General features: G+C 44.8%; 1 protein-coding gene across 5 annotated transcripts in view; it reads right to left on the reverse strand.

The window, feature by feature from the left end:
- Positions 1-18,845, reverse strand: part of mia3 (MIA SH3 domain ER export factor 3) — an 85,890-nt gene that overhangs the window by 54,140 nt on the left and 12,905 nt on the right. For all 5 annotated transcript variants that reach the window (XM_067985201.1, XM_067985203.1, XM_067985200.1 and 2 more), the window contains exons 4-6: positions 15,355-18,469; positions 11,343-12,191; positions 8,575-8,726 (exon numbers count right to left, since the gene is read on the reverse strand). In XM_067985201.1, the coding sequence (XP_067841302.1) occupies positions 8,575-8,726; positions 11,343-12,191; positions 15,355-18,469 (4,116 nt within the window). The remainder of the gene's footprint in view (positions 1-8,574; positions 8,727-11,342; positions 12,192-15,354; positions 18,470-18,845) is intronic.

Genomic DNA, 18,845 nt, shown 5'->3' on the forward strand with positions numbered 1-18,845 from the left:
CAGTGCATTCCAGATCCTAACTACTCGCTGTATAAAAAAGATTTTCCTCATGTGACCTTTGGTTCTTTTGCCAATCATCTTACATCTATGTCCTCTGGTCCTTGACCCTTCCGCCAATGGGAACAGTTTCCCTCTATCTACTCTGTCTAGACCCTTCATGATTTTGAATACCTCTATCAAATCTCCTCTCAATCTTCTCTGTTCCAAGGAGAACAACCCCAGCTTCTCCAGTCTATCCACATAGCTAAAGTCCCTCATTCCTGGAATCATTCTAGTAAATCTCTTCTGCACCCTCTCTAAGGCCTTCACAGCTTTCCAAAGTGCAGTACTTAGGTCTTCAATGTGGTGCCAATGTGCTTCCTGAGCAAAAGGGAATTGGATGTTATACGGAAAGAAAAAATTTGCAGGGCTATGGAACTAACTGGATAGCTCTTTCAAAGAACCGTCACAGACACAATGAGCCAAATGGCCTCCTTCTGTGATATATCATTCATCACTTCACCAGTGAGAGTCCTGTAACTAGTAGTACTGCACCCAAGCATTACACAACTCCAAGTGCCATTCTCCAGATTTGGAATGACAAAATCTAGGATCAAAGCCACTGACTTGCATTTTTCACAGGAAAATGGATAGAATCCCAGAATGAAACCCCCAGAACAACAGAAAGAATCCTGGAAATCCCAGAAACTCATGTAATAAAAACTATGCAGGCACCATAAGTGACCGTAAGGCAGGATGTTTTGCCACATAGCAAGTGGACATGGTGTAAAAGTTTCACACAACTACAATTATGTGTTACTAAAATCGAAGTGGCAACATTGGAAGGGTTCAACAGGTCCTGTGAATACTGATCTGAAACAAGAGGCATCAGCTTTTCCAGGAATTAATAAAGCACAATGTAGCAATCCCACATAAAAACCCATTTGGTTTGGGTATGTGTGGCATGTTGACTCAGACACCAATAACACTGCTATACACGTGCTCTGCTGTACTATCGAGCAGCAGATAAAAAGGGAACTTTGAGTACGGCTAAATTGCTGGTTCAGCATCCTACACTCACATAAAATGATTATACTTAATAGACAGCAGCTTATTTAATGCAGCCATTGTCTACATCATATGGAGCAAACCAAAAGCCATTAAGTACAGACTGTTTGGAACAGGATCTAAACAACCAGATCCAAGTTCTGCACCATGCTCCTGCCAGCTGGCTTATGACAGGTCAACCAATCTTAAGCTTGGCTCAACTAAACAAAGAATAATGGCTACCTTGGAGAAGGTTACAAACTTGTGATCCAGATTGAGGGGTCAGGTGACATTCATAAACCAGGAGATCAGAGCGCAGTCTGTTTATAAAAGGTCAACGGAACACTGCATTACAGTTTCAAAATATAGAACGTCCAATCCTATGGAGATACCCAGGGTCCCATCGTGTGATGGCCCGCACCACCAGATCCTACGACACATCTGCAACAATTTATTCATAATACATTTATTTTCTCTCATTTACCTCTTTGTCCTCCCTGCACACCCACCACTGCCAGCTTTAAGCACATTTAAGTAACTTCTTCCCAGACTAAGCGGAGCTGATTTGTCCGATGATTCTCCTTCACTGTGAGCGAGTACTTCGCCTCCACTAGATATTGTTAGAGTTACAATCAAGAGCTCTTTGTTTGCAAATCACAGCTATAAACTTCTTGTTTCACACGATTGTGCACTGGACAGCTAATATAAACCACCAGACATGCAATACACAATTTAATGCAAAATGTTCTTCCTCGTAGAGAATTAAATCAGACTTGCCAGAAAGATTCCCAGAAACACCATCATAACAGCTACTTTGACAATTTTCCATCAACTCTCTCATTAAGTCAGCTTTTACACTCTCACTCCCTCAATCTTTGCAAAATTAGATGGCTAGAAGGCAACTAAAAGCCGATAACCTAATCTCCAGATTCAGGAGGCATTTCGAAACCATCAGAGCTTCACACTTGCGCTTGTGACCACATCGAAACCCTTTGACTTCCAGCAACCAACTCCCTATCAGTTTACAGGTTGCTGTTTAAATAATTACTTTTGTGGGCTCTGACTTATCAAGGAACAATGTGCAGTGGATTATAGGGACTTACTTGAAATACTCAAACACTTTCCAAACAGTGGAAGTAAGGCTTAAAGGTCTATAATATGAAGGCTCATCCCTTGCCTCTTTTTTGATGACATTTGCTGCATAGCTTCAAGGTTAAAAATTCAGCTACAAAGTTCCATCCCACTTCACCCCAACTCATAATTTCAGCTTTAATTACCTCACCTCAATGACAAACATTAGATGTTCAAATCATGATTCTGTCCAACAATTTATAATGTTGTGGAAGGAAAATAAATCAGTAACCTTGTTGTGGGTCCTGATGTCTTCTAAATTACACTAATCTGTACAGGTTATCCAACTCATCCATACACAAATACCAACCCATCTCCTACTCAAAGCAGCACACAGTACTCCACATCTTTCTACCTCAGTGGCTGATCACGAGACATCAGCCACCAAACAGGTTTAATGGGAAACTGAACTAACCTGAGATAGCCAATGTAACTGCTTTATATTATAATGTATACCACAGATGTGCATGATATCGTGAGATACATATATAAACGTACACATGGAACACATTAATTTTTTTTTAAATTCGTTCATTGAATGTGGGTGCCACTGCCAAGGCCAGTATTTATTGTCCATCCCTAATTGCCCTCGAGAAGGTGGTGGTGAGCCGCCTTCTTGAACCGCTGCAGTCCGTGTGGTGAAGTTTTTCCCAGTGTTGTTAGGAAGGGAGTTCCAGGATTTTGACCCAGCAATGATGAAGGAACAACGATATATTTCCAAGTCGGAATAGTGTGTGACTTGGAGGGGAACGTGCAGGTGGTGTTGTTCCCATGTGCCTGCTGCTCTTGTCTTCTAGGTGATAGAGGTCGCGGGTTTGGGAGGTGCTGTCGAAGAGCCTTGGCGAGTTGCTGCAGTGCATCCTGTGGATGGTACACACTGCAGCCACAGTGCACCAGTGGTGAAGGGAGTGAATGTTTAGGGTGGTGGATGGGGTGCCAATCAAGCGGGCTACTTTGTCCTGGATGGTGTCGAGCTTCTTGAGTGTTGTTGGAGCTGCACTCATCCAGAATATTCCATCACACTCCTGACTTGTGCCTTGTAGATGGTGGAAAAGCTTTGGGGAGATGGTGGCAAACGCTTCAGCCTTGTCTTTTGCACTCATGTGCTGGACTCCGCCATCATTGAGGATGGGGATGTTTGCAGAGCCTTCTCCTCCAGTTAGTTGTTTACTTGTCCACCACCATTCACGACTGAATGTGGCAGGACTGCAGAGCTTTGATCTGATCCGTTGGTTGTGGAATCGCTTAGCTCTGTCTATAGCATGTTGCTTCCGCTGTTTAGCATGCATGTAGTCCTGTGATGTAGCTTCACCAGGTTGGCTCCTCATTTTTAGGTATGCCTGGTGCTGCTCCTGGCATGCTCTTCTACACTCCTCGTTGAACCAGGGTTGATCCCCTGGCTTGTTGGTAATGGTAGAGTGAGGAATATGCCGGGCCATGGAGTTACAGATTGGGTTGGAATACAATTCTGCTGCTGCTGATGGCCCACAGCGCCTCATGGATGCCCAGTTTTGAGCTGCTAAATCTGTTCTGAATCTATCCCATTTAGCACAGTGATAGTGCCACACAACACATTGGATGGTGTCCTCAGTGCAAAGACGGGACTTCGTCTCCACAAGGACTGTGCAGTGATCACTCCTACCAATACTGTCATGGACAGATGCATCTGTGACAGGTAGATTGGTGAGGACGAGGTCAAGTAAGTTTTTCCCCTCGTGTTGGTTCACTCACCACTTGCCGCAGGCTCAGTCTGGCAGCTATGTCCTTCAGGACTCGGCTAGCTCAGTCAGTAGTGGTGCTACCGAGCCACTTTTGGTGATGGACATTGAAGCCCCCCACTCAGAGTACATTCTGTGCCCTTGCTACCCTCAGTGATTCATCAGTTCAGGGAGGGCAGTAGGTGGAAATCAGAAGGTTTCCTTGCCCATGTTTGACCTGATGCCATGAGATTTCGTGGGGTCTGGAATCAATGTTGAGGACTCCCAGGGCCACTCCCTCCTGACTGTATATCACTGTACCACCACCTCTGGTGGGTCTGTTTTGTCGTTGGGAGAGGACATACCCAGGGATGGTGATGGAAGAGTCTGGGATGTTGGTTGAAAGGTATGATTCTGTGAGTATGGCTATGTCAGGCTGTTGCTGGACTAGTCTGTGGGACAGCTCTCCCAATTTTGGCACAAGTCCCCAGATGTTAGTGAGGAGGACTCTGCAGGGTCGACTGGACTTGGTTTGCCTTTGTCGTGTCCGATGCCAGATGGACCACCTGGCTTTATTCTTATTATGACTTTTTGTAGTGAGACTGTACAACTGAGTGGCTTGCTAGGCCATTTCAAAGGGCGATTAAGAATCAACCACATTACTGTGGGTCTGGAGTCACATATGGGCCAGACTGGGCAAGGACAGCAAGTTTCCTTCCCTAAAGGACATTACTGAACCAGATGGGTTTTAATTATGAATGTATTGTCTACATATAGCAGTATATGAATATGATGCACATTATATTTCCAATATACACATAGCTAAGTGTAATGTATGCATCAGCCATAAACAGATACAAATATACACTTGTACCTTTAGCTACATATTTATATCTATGTAATACGTATAATCATCTACATACCAACTGGAGCTACAATGAACAGGATACACCATTTGTCACAGACCAATCTATACAGGTGGACTTAGCTGGGGATAAAGCTTGATGGTCAATGTTAGCTGTGCTCCATTATAAATGCTGAATTAAAATTACTTCGAAAAAACATTCCATCAACTCTCTTTCCTCCCCCCCACCATCTTCACTCACTCCCTCCCTCTTGAAGGTGTTGACTTGTTGCTGGGTACAGTTCAACAGGCTTCCAGTACTTCATCCAAGTGCTCATTATTGATGTGCACAGCCCTGACATTGTGCATCAGCAGGTTATTTGATTATGGAGTAATCAAAGCCAAGTCCAATCCAGTCTTTACCCAATGTTCATACACATGCTTCCAGTACAGGCTGCTAGTGTTCCAAGGGAGCATCTCCACCCGATATTCCCTCCCTAACTAAGGGTTAGTGAATCCAGCTGCTGTGCCATTACTGCTGGCTGAGATCAGCTAACTCAGCATAGAAAGGACTACCCTGGTCTGTTCTGCTCAGTTAATGTATAAAACTCACTCAGCCACTTGGGTAGCCTAGGCAACTTTTTTTTTTAAATTCATCATCTCAATCAGCACAATGCAGCTGATCTTGACAATCAAGTGGAGGATAAGAAAAGCTGTTTGATTAAAATCTCCCTCTGCTTCTCAACTTTTACTTAAAAGGGTAAATTTCAATGCAGCAGCATTTACAATACAACTCAGCTGAAAGTGACCATCAACCAACAAGTCAGTGGAATAAGAGGCTGGGATTTAACTATGGCAGTGGTTTAAATGTATATTATTTGTTTAACCACAAGGTTTAGCAGCCAGGCAACTTGCTCTAAATTTGGTGGTTTTAAAAAAAGCCTGAATAGTGGGTGATCAAGTTAACAGGATATAATTTAAATTAGCATAATGGATTTCTGAACAGAATATTTTTTTAATGTTCTATTCAGGTTGGGATGCAAGGTGCAAGATTACTCATCCAGTAACAACCACTACACGATCATAACTCCAAAGCACGACAAGTTTACATAGGCAGTTTCCATTATAAATGTGGGCATAGAAATTTATAATGGAAATATAAAAGACAGAATACGTCACCTTAAATGAAAACAGGGACTAAATTATATCCGTGCGAACTGGTCCAAATTTCTCTCACCCACTAACCCTACTTCACCTGAAAACTGCACTTGGCCTTGATCCCTGCGTACAATGCCACAGATCATCGACAGTACGAAATACAAGACACTATATTCACAACTATAAAATAGAAAATTGACACATATACTGCACACATGCATGGCTTCATTAACATAACATTCACACATTTATAAAAGCTGTCAGATCATAAAAAGCAATCTGGATCACCCTTTCTGGGAAGGGAACCTGCCCAGTCTGGCCTACACAGGATTCTACATAGTTGACATTTGATACCCTCTGAAGTCACATAGCAAGTCACTCAGTGATACAAACAATTGTTACTCAAGGAGACCCACCACCATGATCATCTTCGCTGGGCAACTAGGTATGAGCAATAAATGTAGTCTTATTCGTTTTGCCCAAACCCAAGAACAAATATTTAAATCAAAAAAGGATAAAAATTGCATTTACACAAATATGGTGTTATTAACATATTACTTTCACATTTATAAAAAGGTAAATGTTAAAATGATCACAGTGTACACATACTTTGTTATATTAATGTAACAGTTTGCACTTATATAGGGGCTTTAACTTAGTAAAACATCCCAAGGCACTTCACAGGAGTGTAATCAGGCAAAAATTGACACAGACAGAGGAGTCAATAGGACAGGTGATCAAATGTTTGGTCAAAGAGGTGGGTTTTAAGGAAGGTTTAAAAGGAGGAGAGAGAGGCAGAGAAGTTTAGGGAGGGAATTCCAGAGCTTGGGGAACAGACGGCTGAAGGCACGGCTGCCAATGGTGGGACGAAGGGAGTGGGGATGCACAAGAAGCCAGAATTGGAGGAACGCAGAGTTTTCGATGGGTTGTCAGGCTGGAGGAGGTTACAGAGATAGGGAGGGTGAGGCCGTGGGGGGATTTGAACACAAGGATGAGAATTTTAAAAGAGGCGTTGCTGGACCGGGAGCCAATGTAGCGCCTTGTAGTTATGTACCAGTCAATCTCCTGTGGCGTTGTACGCAGGGAGTCAAGGCCTACTGTAGTCTTCAGGTGAATTTGTAAAAAAAAGTGTTACCAATGCTAGAGCCACACACACACTTGGTGTATTAACATGATAGACGCAATGTCTATAAATGACACCCTGCAGATCCACACCTGTACCATGACCCTCAGTCAGTCAGTAATGTGCAGCTGTCAGTGTGACCAGGGCAGCGGGGCCTGTGCCAGCCTTGGGTGGCTAGGCCAATCACAGGGGGCGGGACTGATATACTAACACTCGCCGAGTACAATAGACACACTCACCTGGCCGATTCGACCCACCACAGCCGAGTAAGCGAGAGCAGCGGGTCCGAGTGTGTGCGTGGCCGGCGGCGGCGGCGGCTGGCGGGGCGACGAGTCCTCTTCCAAGCCCATGGCGAGGGAGTGAAAGTTTGTCCGGTATTTAAAAAGAGGGGAGGTGGGAGAAGCTGCACTGATTGACGGAGAGGGAGGAGGCCCGGGCCGCTGTCAGGGCCTCGGCATCATATCGCCGTGTAAATCCGGACCGCACCGGATCGGCTCGGCTCCAGCCGGCGCTCGAGCAACTTCCGGCCTTAATACACGTCAACAGAAAGATCGCGTGCCCGCGTCGCACAGGAAACAACGCGTGCCGCCAACAAGCGCGAGCAAACGGAGCGGACGCTAAAGGGACTACTAACCAGCGCCACCTCTCGGCAGCGCAGCTTTGGATGACAACTTGCATTTATATAGGTACTGTCAGGTGCTTTCCAAAACTTTTTAAAAATTATATATCATCTCAAAGGAACGCAATGATTGATTTTTTAAAAAATTATTATTCATCCTCCTTCAGTTTTCTCCCCTCCTCAGCAACAACTCATGCTGGGTTAGAGCTTCATGAGCATCAGTTTCCACCCCCCCTAGCCAATATCTCACCCAAGTTGCCATTCTTCACGTCATTATGCGTCGACAGGCTATTCAACCACAGAGGGCATCACAGCCAAATGCAACCGTGGCCTCACCTAACGTCCACAAACCTTCCATTAGAGGGTCAATGGACAACAATCAAGAATGGCAAATCTGGCTGATTTTAACTCCCGCTAGTCCGCGAGCACAGAGGCCACTGTCGTTGCCCCATGTGATCCCAGCGGCGATCAGCTTCCAGCATAGAATCAGCAACTCTCCTAATCTGTAACACACCAGATGGTGCCATTCCCCACTGAGCCACCAGGGGAGCCCTAATTTAATTTTAAAAAGCTACAATCTTCTCTTCCATTATTGTTTGACGTTCGTTTTTATATGGAGTGGCATAATGGAGCCACCAAGTGTTAGTTCACACAATGACACCCACAATTGTCCACACAGGGAGATCCCGGTCACAATGCCACACATCATGGGAAAGATGCAAAGAGGAGAATGGGCACCACCCCACACACAAGGCTGGGGGGGGGGGGGGGGGGAGAAATCAGAGGGATCAGCTGCATCCCTCCCAGCACCTGATTATGCAGCAGCATAGGTATGGCCCATCAACACACACTGTCCAAGGTTCACACATTAAGAATTGCGACGTGATCAAAGCATCAAAAAGGCTTCCATGGAACCACAGCACCTCAAGAGGGGGAGGGAACTAGCTGGATTGGGGCAAAGAACCAAAGTACTTACAGATTCTAGGAGTAATTTAACGACAGGCCACACATTGTCCTTGATCTGCAGAACGACACCATCCAGCACTGTGATAATCCACGGCAGCCACAGGCCTTCCTGCAGCCGACTCCTGTCCATCGTCACACTATTGCCTGGAGCGGAGGGGGTCCCTGGGTTTGTTTCAGAACACAAACGATAAAAGTATTAATTCATCACTAACAGTGAATGTTACACTCACACAAGCAACGTTAGGAATATTCTCGTTTCTGGCTTAGTATTTTTAAAATAAAAACCCAGCTGTTACACAATTTCCCTTTCCTCTTATCCTCTTCCATGGTCAGTGACTAGAAACTGCCTGAAGTTGGCCTGGAGTAACTGGACCTTTAATTTTCCTCTCACCCTGTGGGGAAGCTGCTGATCTCAGCTCAATGTCACCCCTTCGTGATGGGCCTGAGAGACTAAACTCACCGCGTCAATGAGCCCCTATCCTGGGACTTGGGGACACAGAGCCAACCTGCAGTCCTTTTCAAATATCTCTCCACTGGATGGGCTGCATAGTCTCCTCGTGCTGTAAACCTCTTTGATTCTATGGATTCCTCTGCAGACAACTGTGTACATTTACTTGCTGCAGCAACAAGAGACCAGTCATGTTAGAGAGTGGGAAGGAGGGGGGGAATCCTCTCAGTGGAGAGACCCGGGGGGGGGGGGGGGGGGGGCAAGGGGGGCCCGTCACGGCAATAGGGGCGGGGCGATGCCAACAACAACCTGTAATGGCAAAGGCGGGGGGGGGGGGAAAAAAGAGAAATGCTAGAGTGACATAAGTGGGTGGATTCCAACAGAGTGGCGTGAACCAGATGGACTGATGAGACAAGGGAGGCAGCAGCTTGTGGGTTTGAGCCCACTCCGAGATTTGAGCACATATTCTAGGCGGACTCTCCAGTGCAGTACTGAGGGAGTGCTGAGGCATAGGAGCTACTATCCATTGGATAAGGCTTGATCGGAGAGCCTACGTGCCTGTTCCGAGCGGACACCAAAGATCCCATGACACTCTTTGGAGAAGAGCAGGCAGATGTCCCATTGTCCTGCCCAACATTCCTACTTCAACCAACAATGTCAAAAATCACATTAACTGGTTATTTGTCTCATTTGCTGTTGGTGGAACCTTGTTGTGCACAGAATGGCAGCCACCTTCATAGAATCATAGAAGTTACAACATGGAAACAGGCCCTTCGGCCCAACATGTCCATGTCGCCCAGTTTATACCACTAAGCTAGTCCCAATTGCCTGCACTTGGCCCATATCCCTCTATACCCATCTTACCCATGTCACTGTCCAAATGCTTTTTAAAAGACAAAATTGTACCCGCCTCCACTACTGCCTCTGGCAGCTCGTTCCAGACACTCACCACCCTTTGAGTGAAAAAATTGCCCCTCTGGACCCTTTTGTATCTCTCCCCTCTCACCTTAAATCTATGCACCCTCGTTATAGACTCCCCTACCTTTGGGAAAAGATTTTGACTATCGACCTTATCTATGCCCCTCATTATTTTATAGACTTCGATAAGATCACCCCTTAACCTCCTGCTCTCCAGGGAAAAAAGTCCCAGTCTGTCTAACCTCTCCCTGTAAGTCAAACCATCAAGTCCCGGTAGCATCCTAGTAAATCTTTTCTGCACTCTTTCTAGTTTAATAATATCCTTTCTATAATAGGGTGACCAGAACTGTACACAGTACTCCAAGTGTGGCCTCACCAATGCCCTGTACAACTTCAACAAGACATCCCAACTCCTGCATTCAATGTTCTGACCAATGAAACCAAGCATGCCGAATGCCTTCTTCACCACCCTATCCACCTGTGACTCCACTTTCAAGGAGCTATGAATCTGTACTCCCAGATCTCTTTGTTCTATAACTCTCCCCAACGCCCTACCATTAACGGAGTAGGTCCTGGCCCGATTCGATCTACCAAAATGCATCACCTCACATTTATCTAAATTAAACTCCATCTGCCATTCATCGGCCCACTGGCCCAATTTATCAAGATCCCGTTGCAATCCTGGATAACCTTCTTCACTGTCCACAATGCCACCAATCTTGGTGTCATCTGCAAACTTACTAACCATGCCTCCTAAATTCTCATCCAAATCATTAATATAAATAACAAATAACAGCGGACCCAGCACCGATCCCTGAGGCACACCGCTGGACACAGGCATCCAGTTTGAAAAACAACCCTCTACAACCACCCTCTGTCTTCTGTCGTCAAGCCAATTTTGTATCCAATTGGCTACCTCACCTTGGATCCCATGAGATTTAACCTTATGTAACAACCTTCGCCTACATAACTGACGGCATTTTCAAGAAGTTCATTTTTGGTGAAACACTTTGGCACTATGATTTCTGAGAGAGGTGATGATATGCTATATAAACACAAGCTCTTTTTTTTTCCCCACCCACTCCAAGCCAGAGTTTTTTTTTAAATGCCTTTTCTTTAAAATGAGAAACCTAAGTGAAGGGCAAAAGACCATTATATCAGAGTCAATTTAAATGAGGAAGTAGTGATTGGACGACGACAAATTTGGGTTTTAAAAGCCTGTATCTTGTAGAAGGAAGACTACAAGAGGGAGGGGTCAGGAGTTCCACAATTTTGAGACTCTGGGAAAGAACGAGTTAAGAATATTGAAAATGAGTCTCCATCCAAACACAGGATTTTTATACAACTTATGCACATTTTACCATCTGCTGAAGGCTTTTCTCAATTGCAACAAGCAGTTACTTTTCACTCACTTATCTCCACCTCCAAATGGCCCAATTCAGCACCTTCCTCTGCTGTGGCCTGGGCTGTAACTTCCTCCTCCTGTTGCTGCTCCTTCAGTGAACCCTCCTCTACGGTGTCTGTTCCGTCAGAATGTGCCACGCTCTCTGCAAAAGACACAACAGGAGCTTCCTTCTGCGGCTCCTCTCTACTCTCTCTCGTGTTCAGAAGGGGTGGTTTTCTCCCAACCTCCTCCTCTGCTCTCTCCCCGACGTTTGGGGATGGTGCTTCTCTCTTGCGCTCTTTGCCATTCCTCTGTCCCGTCTCTTGAGGTGCTGCATTCTCTGTAAAGTTCAGGGCCAGAGGTCCTTTCTGGGCCTCTTCTGTGCTCCCTGTAACATTTGGAGGAGGTGGTGTTTCTGCTGCTTCTTCACCACCCTCCATTTCCTCCCACTTTCTCTTTGGATGTCCTGCAATCTCTGTAAAATTGAGGGAAGATGGTTTTCTTGCTGCTTCCTCCTCCCTCTCTTGAGGTGCCGCACTTTCTGAAATGTTCACAGAAGGACGTTCTTTCGGAGTCTCTTTTGCACTCTCTGCAGAAGCCAGTCCTCTCGCTGTCTCTTCACCTTCCTTTCTCTCTTGATATGCTGCCTTCTCTGTAAGGTTTCCAGATTGCATCCTTCCGTGGGGCTCTTCGCCTCCGTCTTGCTCCTGGTCTCTCTCGGAACGTGCTGCGTCCTCCGTGAAGTTCTCAAAAGGCAATCCTCTCGTTGGCTGCTCATTCTTCTCCTCCTCCTCCCCCCTCACTTCCTTCTCTTCTTCTTCTTGTGCTTCTGTGGTGTCCCTCTCTTGCTCTTTCTGCTTGCTGTGGTCCAATGATGCTACAGAGAAAAAAAATTAGCGAAGATGTTTTCTTTAAAGTTAACCAATAAAATTTCTCTACCCTGAAGGAAGCCATTCTTACTGAGGTACATTTCCATCAACATTGGCTGTGTTCCATTATCTCACCATATAATCATTCTTTATCTGTATGTCCAGACAGACTACCAATGAACCACTAGAAGCATCATGGCTAAAATCAATGCTTTCCCACAATTCATCAAAAGGGGGAACCCTACTGGTTTCCCCCCCTCCCCCTTCTCAATCCAGAGATGCTCAGGTCATTGTAATCTATTCTGATCTCAAATGAAACACCTAAATCTCCTCCATTGCCTCCAAGAAACTCGGTTTCCCCTTAACAACTTTTAACTCAGTTTAAAAATCTAATTCTGCTCAGGGCTTGACAACTGCTCCATTTACTGGGCAGGCTCATCCAGCGCCTCCCTCACACTCATTGGACAAGATAAAGCTCGTTGTCTGCTGGCCAATTCTCTCACCTCTAGCCTCCACACGTTCTCATCTTTCTCTATGCTGTGGAACTCCTTAACTTGCTCAAACTTCCCTTTCCCCTACAATCTTTAGGCTCTTAAGGCCCAAACTTGGTATCAACTAACCACAACTTCCTGTTCTATCTTGGTCTTCTCTCCTACTCTTTTCAACCTTGGTGTCCTGCACACTGGATCTTCACACTTCCCTTTGATTCCTCATTTTTAAATAAATGCCCGGCAACACTACCAATCTGACCGAGATCAACTAACTCAGCACAAACCAGAGTCAGGTCCTGGGGCATTACTGGGCTGAATGCCACTGAGCTATCATGACTGCTTAATCAATAATATCTATATTTTTTGGCTTTTTTTTTGCCAACTGTCTCTCTTTACTCATGCTGGTCTAAAGTTCCATAAACACCGTCAGTACTCATTTAGTTGTTCTTCATTTGTGAACACAAGACGGAGTGTTGAGAGACCCATCAGGAGAGAGGGAATTTTGTCTGAAGCTTCCCCATCCTGAGGGCCCGGAAGCCAAGTTTAACCCCCTGCTGAAATCTACTAACGAAGCACAGAGCAGTAGGCCATATGGTTCAGTCCCACAGCACACAGTACATTTACTGCCATCAGGGGAGCCTCTTAACTGCATTGCAATATTTACACGTGGAACTTACAGTTTACAGTGAAAAACAAAAGGAAGGTGGCACAGCGAGTCAGTGTATGGTGCAGATGGGTTCAGGCCCTGTGCAGCAAACACCCAAACTTGGTCATGGAGGGGGGGGGGGGGGGTGGAAAAGAGATAATCACCAGATAGAGGCCACAGATTTACCAAATCATACCGACCAGGGGACGATCGCAGGTTCAGCCCCTGGTTTGTGCTCAGGTAGACAGACAATCTCCAGGGTGGATCAGGGTTCCCTACTCCCAATGGCTCATTGGGTAGCATTCTCACCATGGGTCAGAAAGCTGTGGGTTCAAGCCCCACGTGGGATTTGAGCTCATCATCCAGGTTGGCACTCCAGTGCAGTACGGAGGAAGTGCTTTCGCTCAGATGAGGCCCTGCCTACCTGTGGTTGTACAGAGCTGGTGGCACAATTCAAACAAGAGCACAGGTAAATCAAAAACAAGTGAGTCACCTGATACTATTTTGCACCTTCAAGTGGCTGGTAACAAAGAACTATGTATAGAGTGAGGGAGCAGGTGTGCTGCCTGTATTCTCAGCTGGGAAAGCACAGACAGAGAGAGAGAGAGAACTGAGGGAAAGCAAATAACTTGTCACCGTCATCAATGGGATTTCAGTAAACTACTGAGTTGAAATGGAGTTCAATGTGGAGGAGTATGAGGTCATCCACCTCAGGTCAGAGAAAGACAAATCCGATTATTTTCTTAATGATGAGAGACTAAGAACTGCGGAGGTGCAACGAGATTTGGGTGTCCAGGTACACAAACCACTAAAAGCTGATGGACAAAAAGTAATCAAAAAGACTAATGGAATATTGGACTTTATCACAAGGGGGTCGGAATACAAAATTGACAAAGTTATGCATCAGTTGTACAAAGCCTTGGACAGGCCCCATCGGGAGACTGCGTTCAGTTTTGGGCACTGCACCTCAGGAAGGATATATTGGCATTGGAAGGGGTACAGTGCGTGTGCGTCAGAACGATATTGGGGCTTAAAGGGTTAAATTATGAAGGCAGGTTGTATATACTTTGCTTGTATTCCCTAGAGTTTAGAAGGTAGAGGAATGATCTAATTGAGGTGTTTAAAATGATAAAAGGAATTCGATAGGGTTGATAGAGAAACTATTTCCTCTGGTGGGGGAATCCCCAGAACAAGAGGGTGTATTCAGAAGTGAAATCAGGAAGCACTTTTTCACACAAAGGGGAGTGGAAGTCTGGAACTGGCTCCCCCAAAAGGCTGTTGCTTACTGGATCAATTGAAATTTTTAAGATTGACTTTGATGGGTAAGGGTATCGAGGGATATGGAACAACAGCAGGTAAATGGAGTTGAGGTACAGATCAGCCATGATCTAACTGAATGGTGGAACAGGTTGGAGGGGCTGAATGGCCTACTTCTGTTCCTATGTTCAGGACTGTATGAGTAATAATGCACTATGTCACATAGTAGAATGTGGATCACAGCCACGATTACCTAGTGAGTTTCCTATCTCAGCTATGTCACACCCACACTCAGCTATACAGTGACGCAGAATAAATCTGGGAAGAATTCTCGTCATCCGTCTCAAGCAGGGATGGTGCACGACACAGGGAGTCCTATAGGAAGAGGTTAAAGATAATAAAGTTACTTTTCAAACGATATATTGTGGTAGCACAGAGTGATGGAACTTGAATTTGCACCTGCAAACTCCCCTGCAACAGTGCTCCCAAGTTCAGCTGTGTGTGTGGGGGGGAAAGTACCAAAAGGAGATCAAGTCCTTTCCCATGGTGGTGGTACAAGGTAAAGGGAAGGAGATGGGTATACAAGTTGGGAAGGCGGGGGGGTGTCACTGATGGCCCATATTTGCACACCTCCTCTGTTAAAGACAGTGCAGGATCTAGGAAATCCAAGGGAAGAGAAAAAGGGGAGGGTGGGGAGTGTGAATAAAATAACATTTTTTTTTAAAAAAACACACACACATGTCCTTCATCAAAAAATATTAAATATCAAACTCCTACCATGGGGTAAATGTTTGCTTTCCTGTGGTAATTTCACTCCAATAGCAAGTGCAGCAGCGTCCCTGCTGGCCGAGTATTTCACTCTTATTTGAAATACAAGTTCCTGGAGATCACTCAAGAGCACTGTTTCTTCATCATACGTTTGTGAATTCTCCTCAATCTTCCAGTGGTTTTCTTCAGCTCTTTCATCCAACATACTCTCCACCATATCAAGAATCGTCATCTCGGACTTCTCCAATATGTAGTCAAGAACGTTTTCAACATCCTCCTGGTTGGCTCTGGATAACTTGGCAAGCCTTAGTTCCTCTTCAAAATCATGGAGCACAGCTTCTAGTTCTAGAACTTGCCGTGGACCAAGATACCTATGCAAGCGTTCAATGTTCTCTTCATCAAAGTAGCCTTTCAAAATAGTGAGTTGTTCCACTGCCTCACTGTACTTTGGACCTACAGTCATTTTCCTTCCATCTTCTGATCTGATATCTTTTTTTTGATCCACAGGTTCTTCAGCCTCCTTGTTTTCTTCAACTTCAGATGGGTTTGATGTATTTTCACTATTTGAGTACGTCTCAGACCACCTGCCCTCATCCACTGCTCTCTCTTCAGTTTTGTGACCCTTGCCCTCATCGAATTTGCCTGCTTCCTTCTGAAGCACCTCTGAAAGATGTTTCAGACGCTGAGACTGGCCTTCACTTTCCGTGTCAAGACCATTCTCATCCACTGGCCCGGGGTAGGGTTGTTCCGATTTTTTCGGACTTTCAGTCTTATTTAGCTGTCCTTGAATGTTCTGAGCAAGCTCGCCGTGTTCTTCTACTTCATGGTCCTGTTCTACAACTGTTTCCTTAAACCCATTTGTAGTGGATTCTCCTCGGTCTTCTTGATCCTCCAGCCCCACAGTATTCCTTTCCTCCAAGTTCACACTTTCAACATCTAACTCTTGATCATCGTAAGATCCCTCTTCATCATCAGTGACATTGGAATCACTTATTCTTGCCATTCTGGCTTCTGCAGCATTTTCATCTTCTAACAACTCTTCTGGCCGATCAGCATCGTAGGGTTCTTCAGGAACGTCAAAGTCTTTATCATCCATTGCTTCCTGGAATTTTTCTGAAAAATTATCTCCAAACAGTTTTGAATTACTATCCAAAGATGCATCTATATCTCTCCAATCATTCTTTACCAAGTCATACTCTTTAAGTCCTTCATGGTCTTTTTTTACTGTTTTACGGTCCTGTAAATTTTCACCATTTGCACTGAAGCTCGTCTGATGTTCCTTGGCTTCATCTCCACCCTGCGATCGTTTGGCATGGAGGTCTTCTGCAGAAAATCGCTCACGTGTTAGTGCTTCAGTTTTGTTTTGTGATCCCAATCCTCCATTTTCAGCATCTAGGACCTCAGCAGGTACAGTTTTGGACCACCTAGACTCAGAGTCAGACAACTTGTCTGTTTCAATTTCTGGTTCTAGCTGATCCAATTTTTGTGAACTTCGATTCGTCCCAGTTTCTGATTTACCTTCAGCGTCAGGATGTTTTAGAGTTTGCAGTTCAATTTTTCTGCTCCGAGTATCCTTTTCTGGCACTTTTAAGAATTCATCATTGCCAACTTCCTCATTAAAAGTTAACCCCTTTTTTTTCGATTCACTCTCTTTTTGTAGCCCAGAACCTTGACTCTCTGCTTTGGATCCAACTCTTTGACCCTGCTCTGTTTCTTCATTGGATGTTTCAAAATTAGTATCACTTTCTGAGGTCCTGACAAAAGCGTGAATTGTATCTTCATCTTCATAATCTTCTATCACTATGCTAGATCTCTCCTTTATAGCATCATCAGCTCTATTCACAAGCTCATCTTCAACCTCCTCTTCTGACATACTCAACAAATATATCCTATCTTTTTCCTCTAAATCTTCAATACTTCTTTCCCTCACATCTTCTTGAATATCTTCAGAATCAGTACTGTGAGGGTATGTAACCTTTGACGTCGTTTCACCTCCACTTACAACTGCATAAAAAGTGTCTCCAAGAGTTGTCCACAATCCTTTGCTTTGACTGTTTTCACCTTCTGAAGTTCCCGCATCTCCATCTGCCACATCTGCAGGTTCCTCAGTAACTCCATCCAATGCTTGCTTAGATTGTCCCTTTTCTGGATCGACAGAAGCCACCGGAAGATCAGCAGTCTGAGTAGTAGTTTTAGTGTCATTTTCTTTGGGTTTTGCAACATGATCTTCACCAATGTCCTCATTTTGGACATTGTCTTCTTCTGGAAGCTCTGGGTGCTGCTGCGATTTATTATCTGAATACATGAGTAGAGGTACTTTCTCAGGTGATTCAGCCAACTCATCTTTCTGCAGCTCAAAATCAAACACAGGCTCTTCATCTAACGTGGTCACTTTGCTAGTCAATTCATCATCTACCACAATCGCATCTATCGTTGACCTGAATGTAGTTTCTAATTCTGATGATGCATCAAGTTCAAAAACTGCTTCCCGTTTATCTTCTCGGGACCCATGTTCCACCGTATCTGATAGCTCGCCTTCACCCTGTGAAACTCTAGTGTCTTTGGCGTCTTCACTTAGCTCCTCACTTTCTATGTGTGTTGGAGGCGAGGTTCGGAGCCCCTGAGAATTTGGTTCCAAAAGTGCGCTCACTTTAACGTGGCTACTACCATCCTCATCTGTCGAATGCTCTTCCAAAGAGGTAAAATTTTCACCCACATCAGCAGGTTTTTCTACAGATTCTCCATCTTCAACGTGAAGAAGTTTTTCACCATTTAATATACTATCTACAGTTTCTTCATCTTTTTCTTCAATCTGTAATGGGGAGTCACTGACATTCCGGTCTACAAACTGAATTGCTTCTTTATTGTCTCTTGTTTGATCGTCTCCAGGTTTGTTTTCAGGCACTTCAGGAGTCTTTTCAAAGTCAGAAACTGGAACTTTCTGCCCAGTATCTTCATCTCTCTTCTCTCTAGCACTTTCTTCTGTTTTTGCAACATTGTTATTATTTTGTGATTTAGTCTTGCCTTCGTGGTCCCCTCCTTCTCCGTCTGCTCTTACCAGCCGATCAAAGTCTATGTAATCAAATTCTTCCGGTCCTCCATCAAAACAAACAAAATCTGTATCCTACAAACAGGAGAAAAGCAGAGTTTGAAGAAAACACAGACCAACGCAAAATTTCTGGCGGAAGACAGCATTTAGAGCTACGTACTATTAGGGTGAAGTACTGGTGGTTACAGGTTTGTAACTAGTGATGCCAACTGTAGGAGCATTTGAGCTGATGAATTAACAATGACATACAAGAAATATAACCACATACCTTTAAAGCAAATTTGCTTAAGTGCAATTTTCCCCCATCGTGCATTAGTACCAATACACCAAACAAGCCCAATGACAATGAAATAGCTTCTTATTAACCAGTTTCCACTTGAAAAGCATCTCCTTAGAGGCCGTGCACTGCAGTGGAGATGCAGGTTCGATTCCCTCACTCTGCTAAGCTTTG

Source organism: Heptranchias perlo, chromosome 5 (assembly GCF_035084215.1).
Source record: "Heptranchias perlo isolate sHepPer1 chromosome 5, sHepPer1.hap1, whole genome shotgun sequence".
Lineage (NCBI taxonomy): Eukaryota > Metazoa > Chordata > Chondrichthyes > Hexanchiformes > Hexanchidae > Heptranchias > Heptranchias perlo.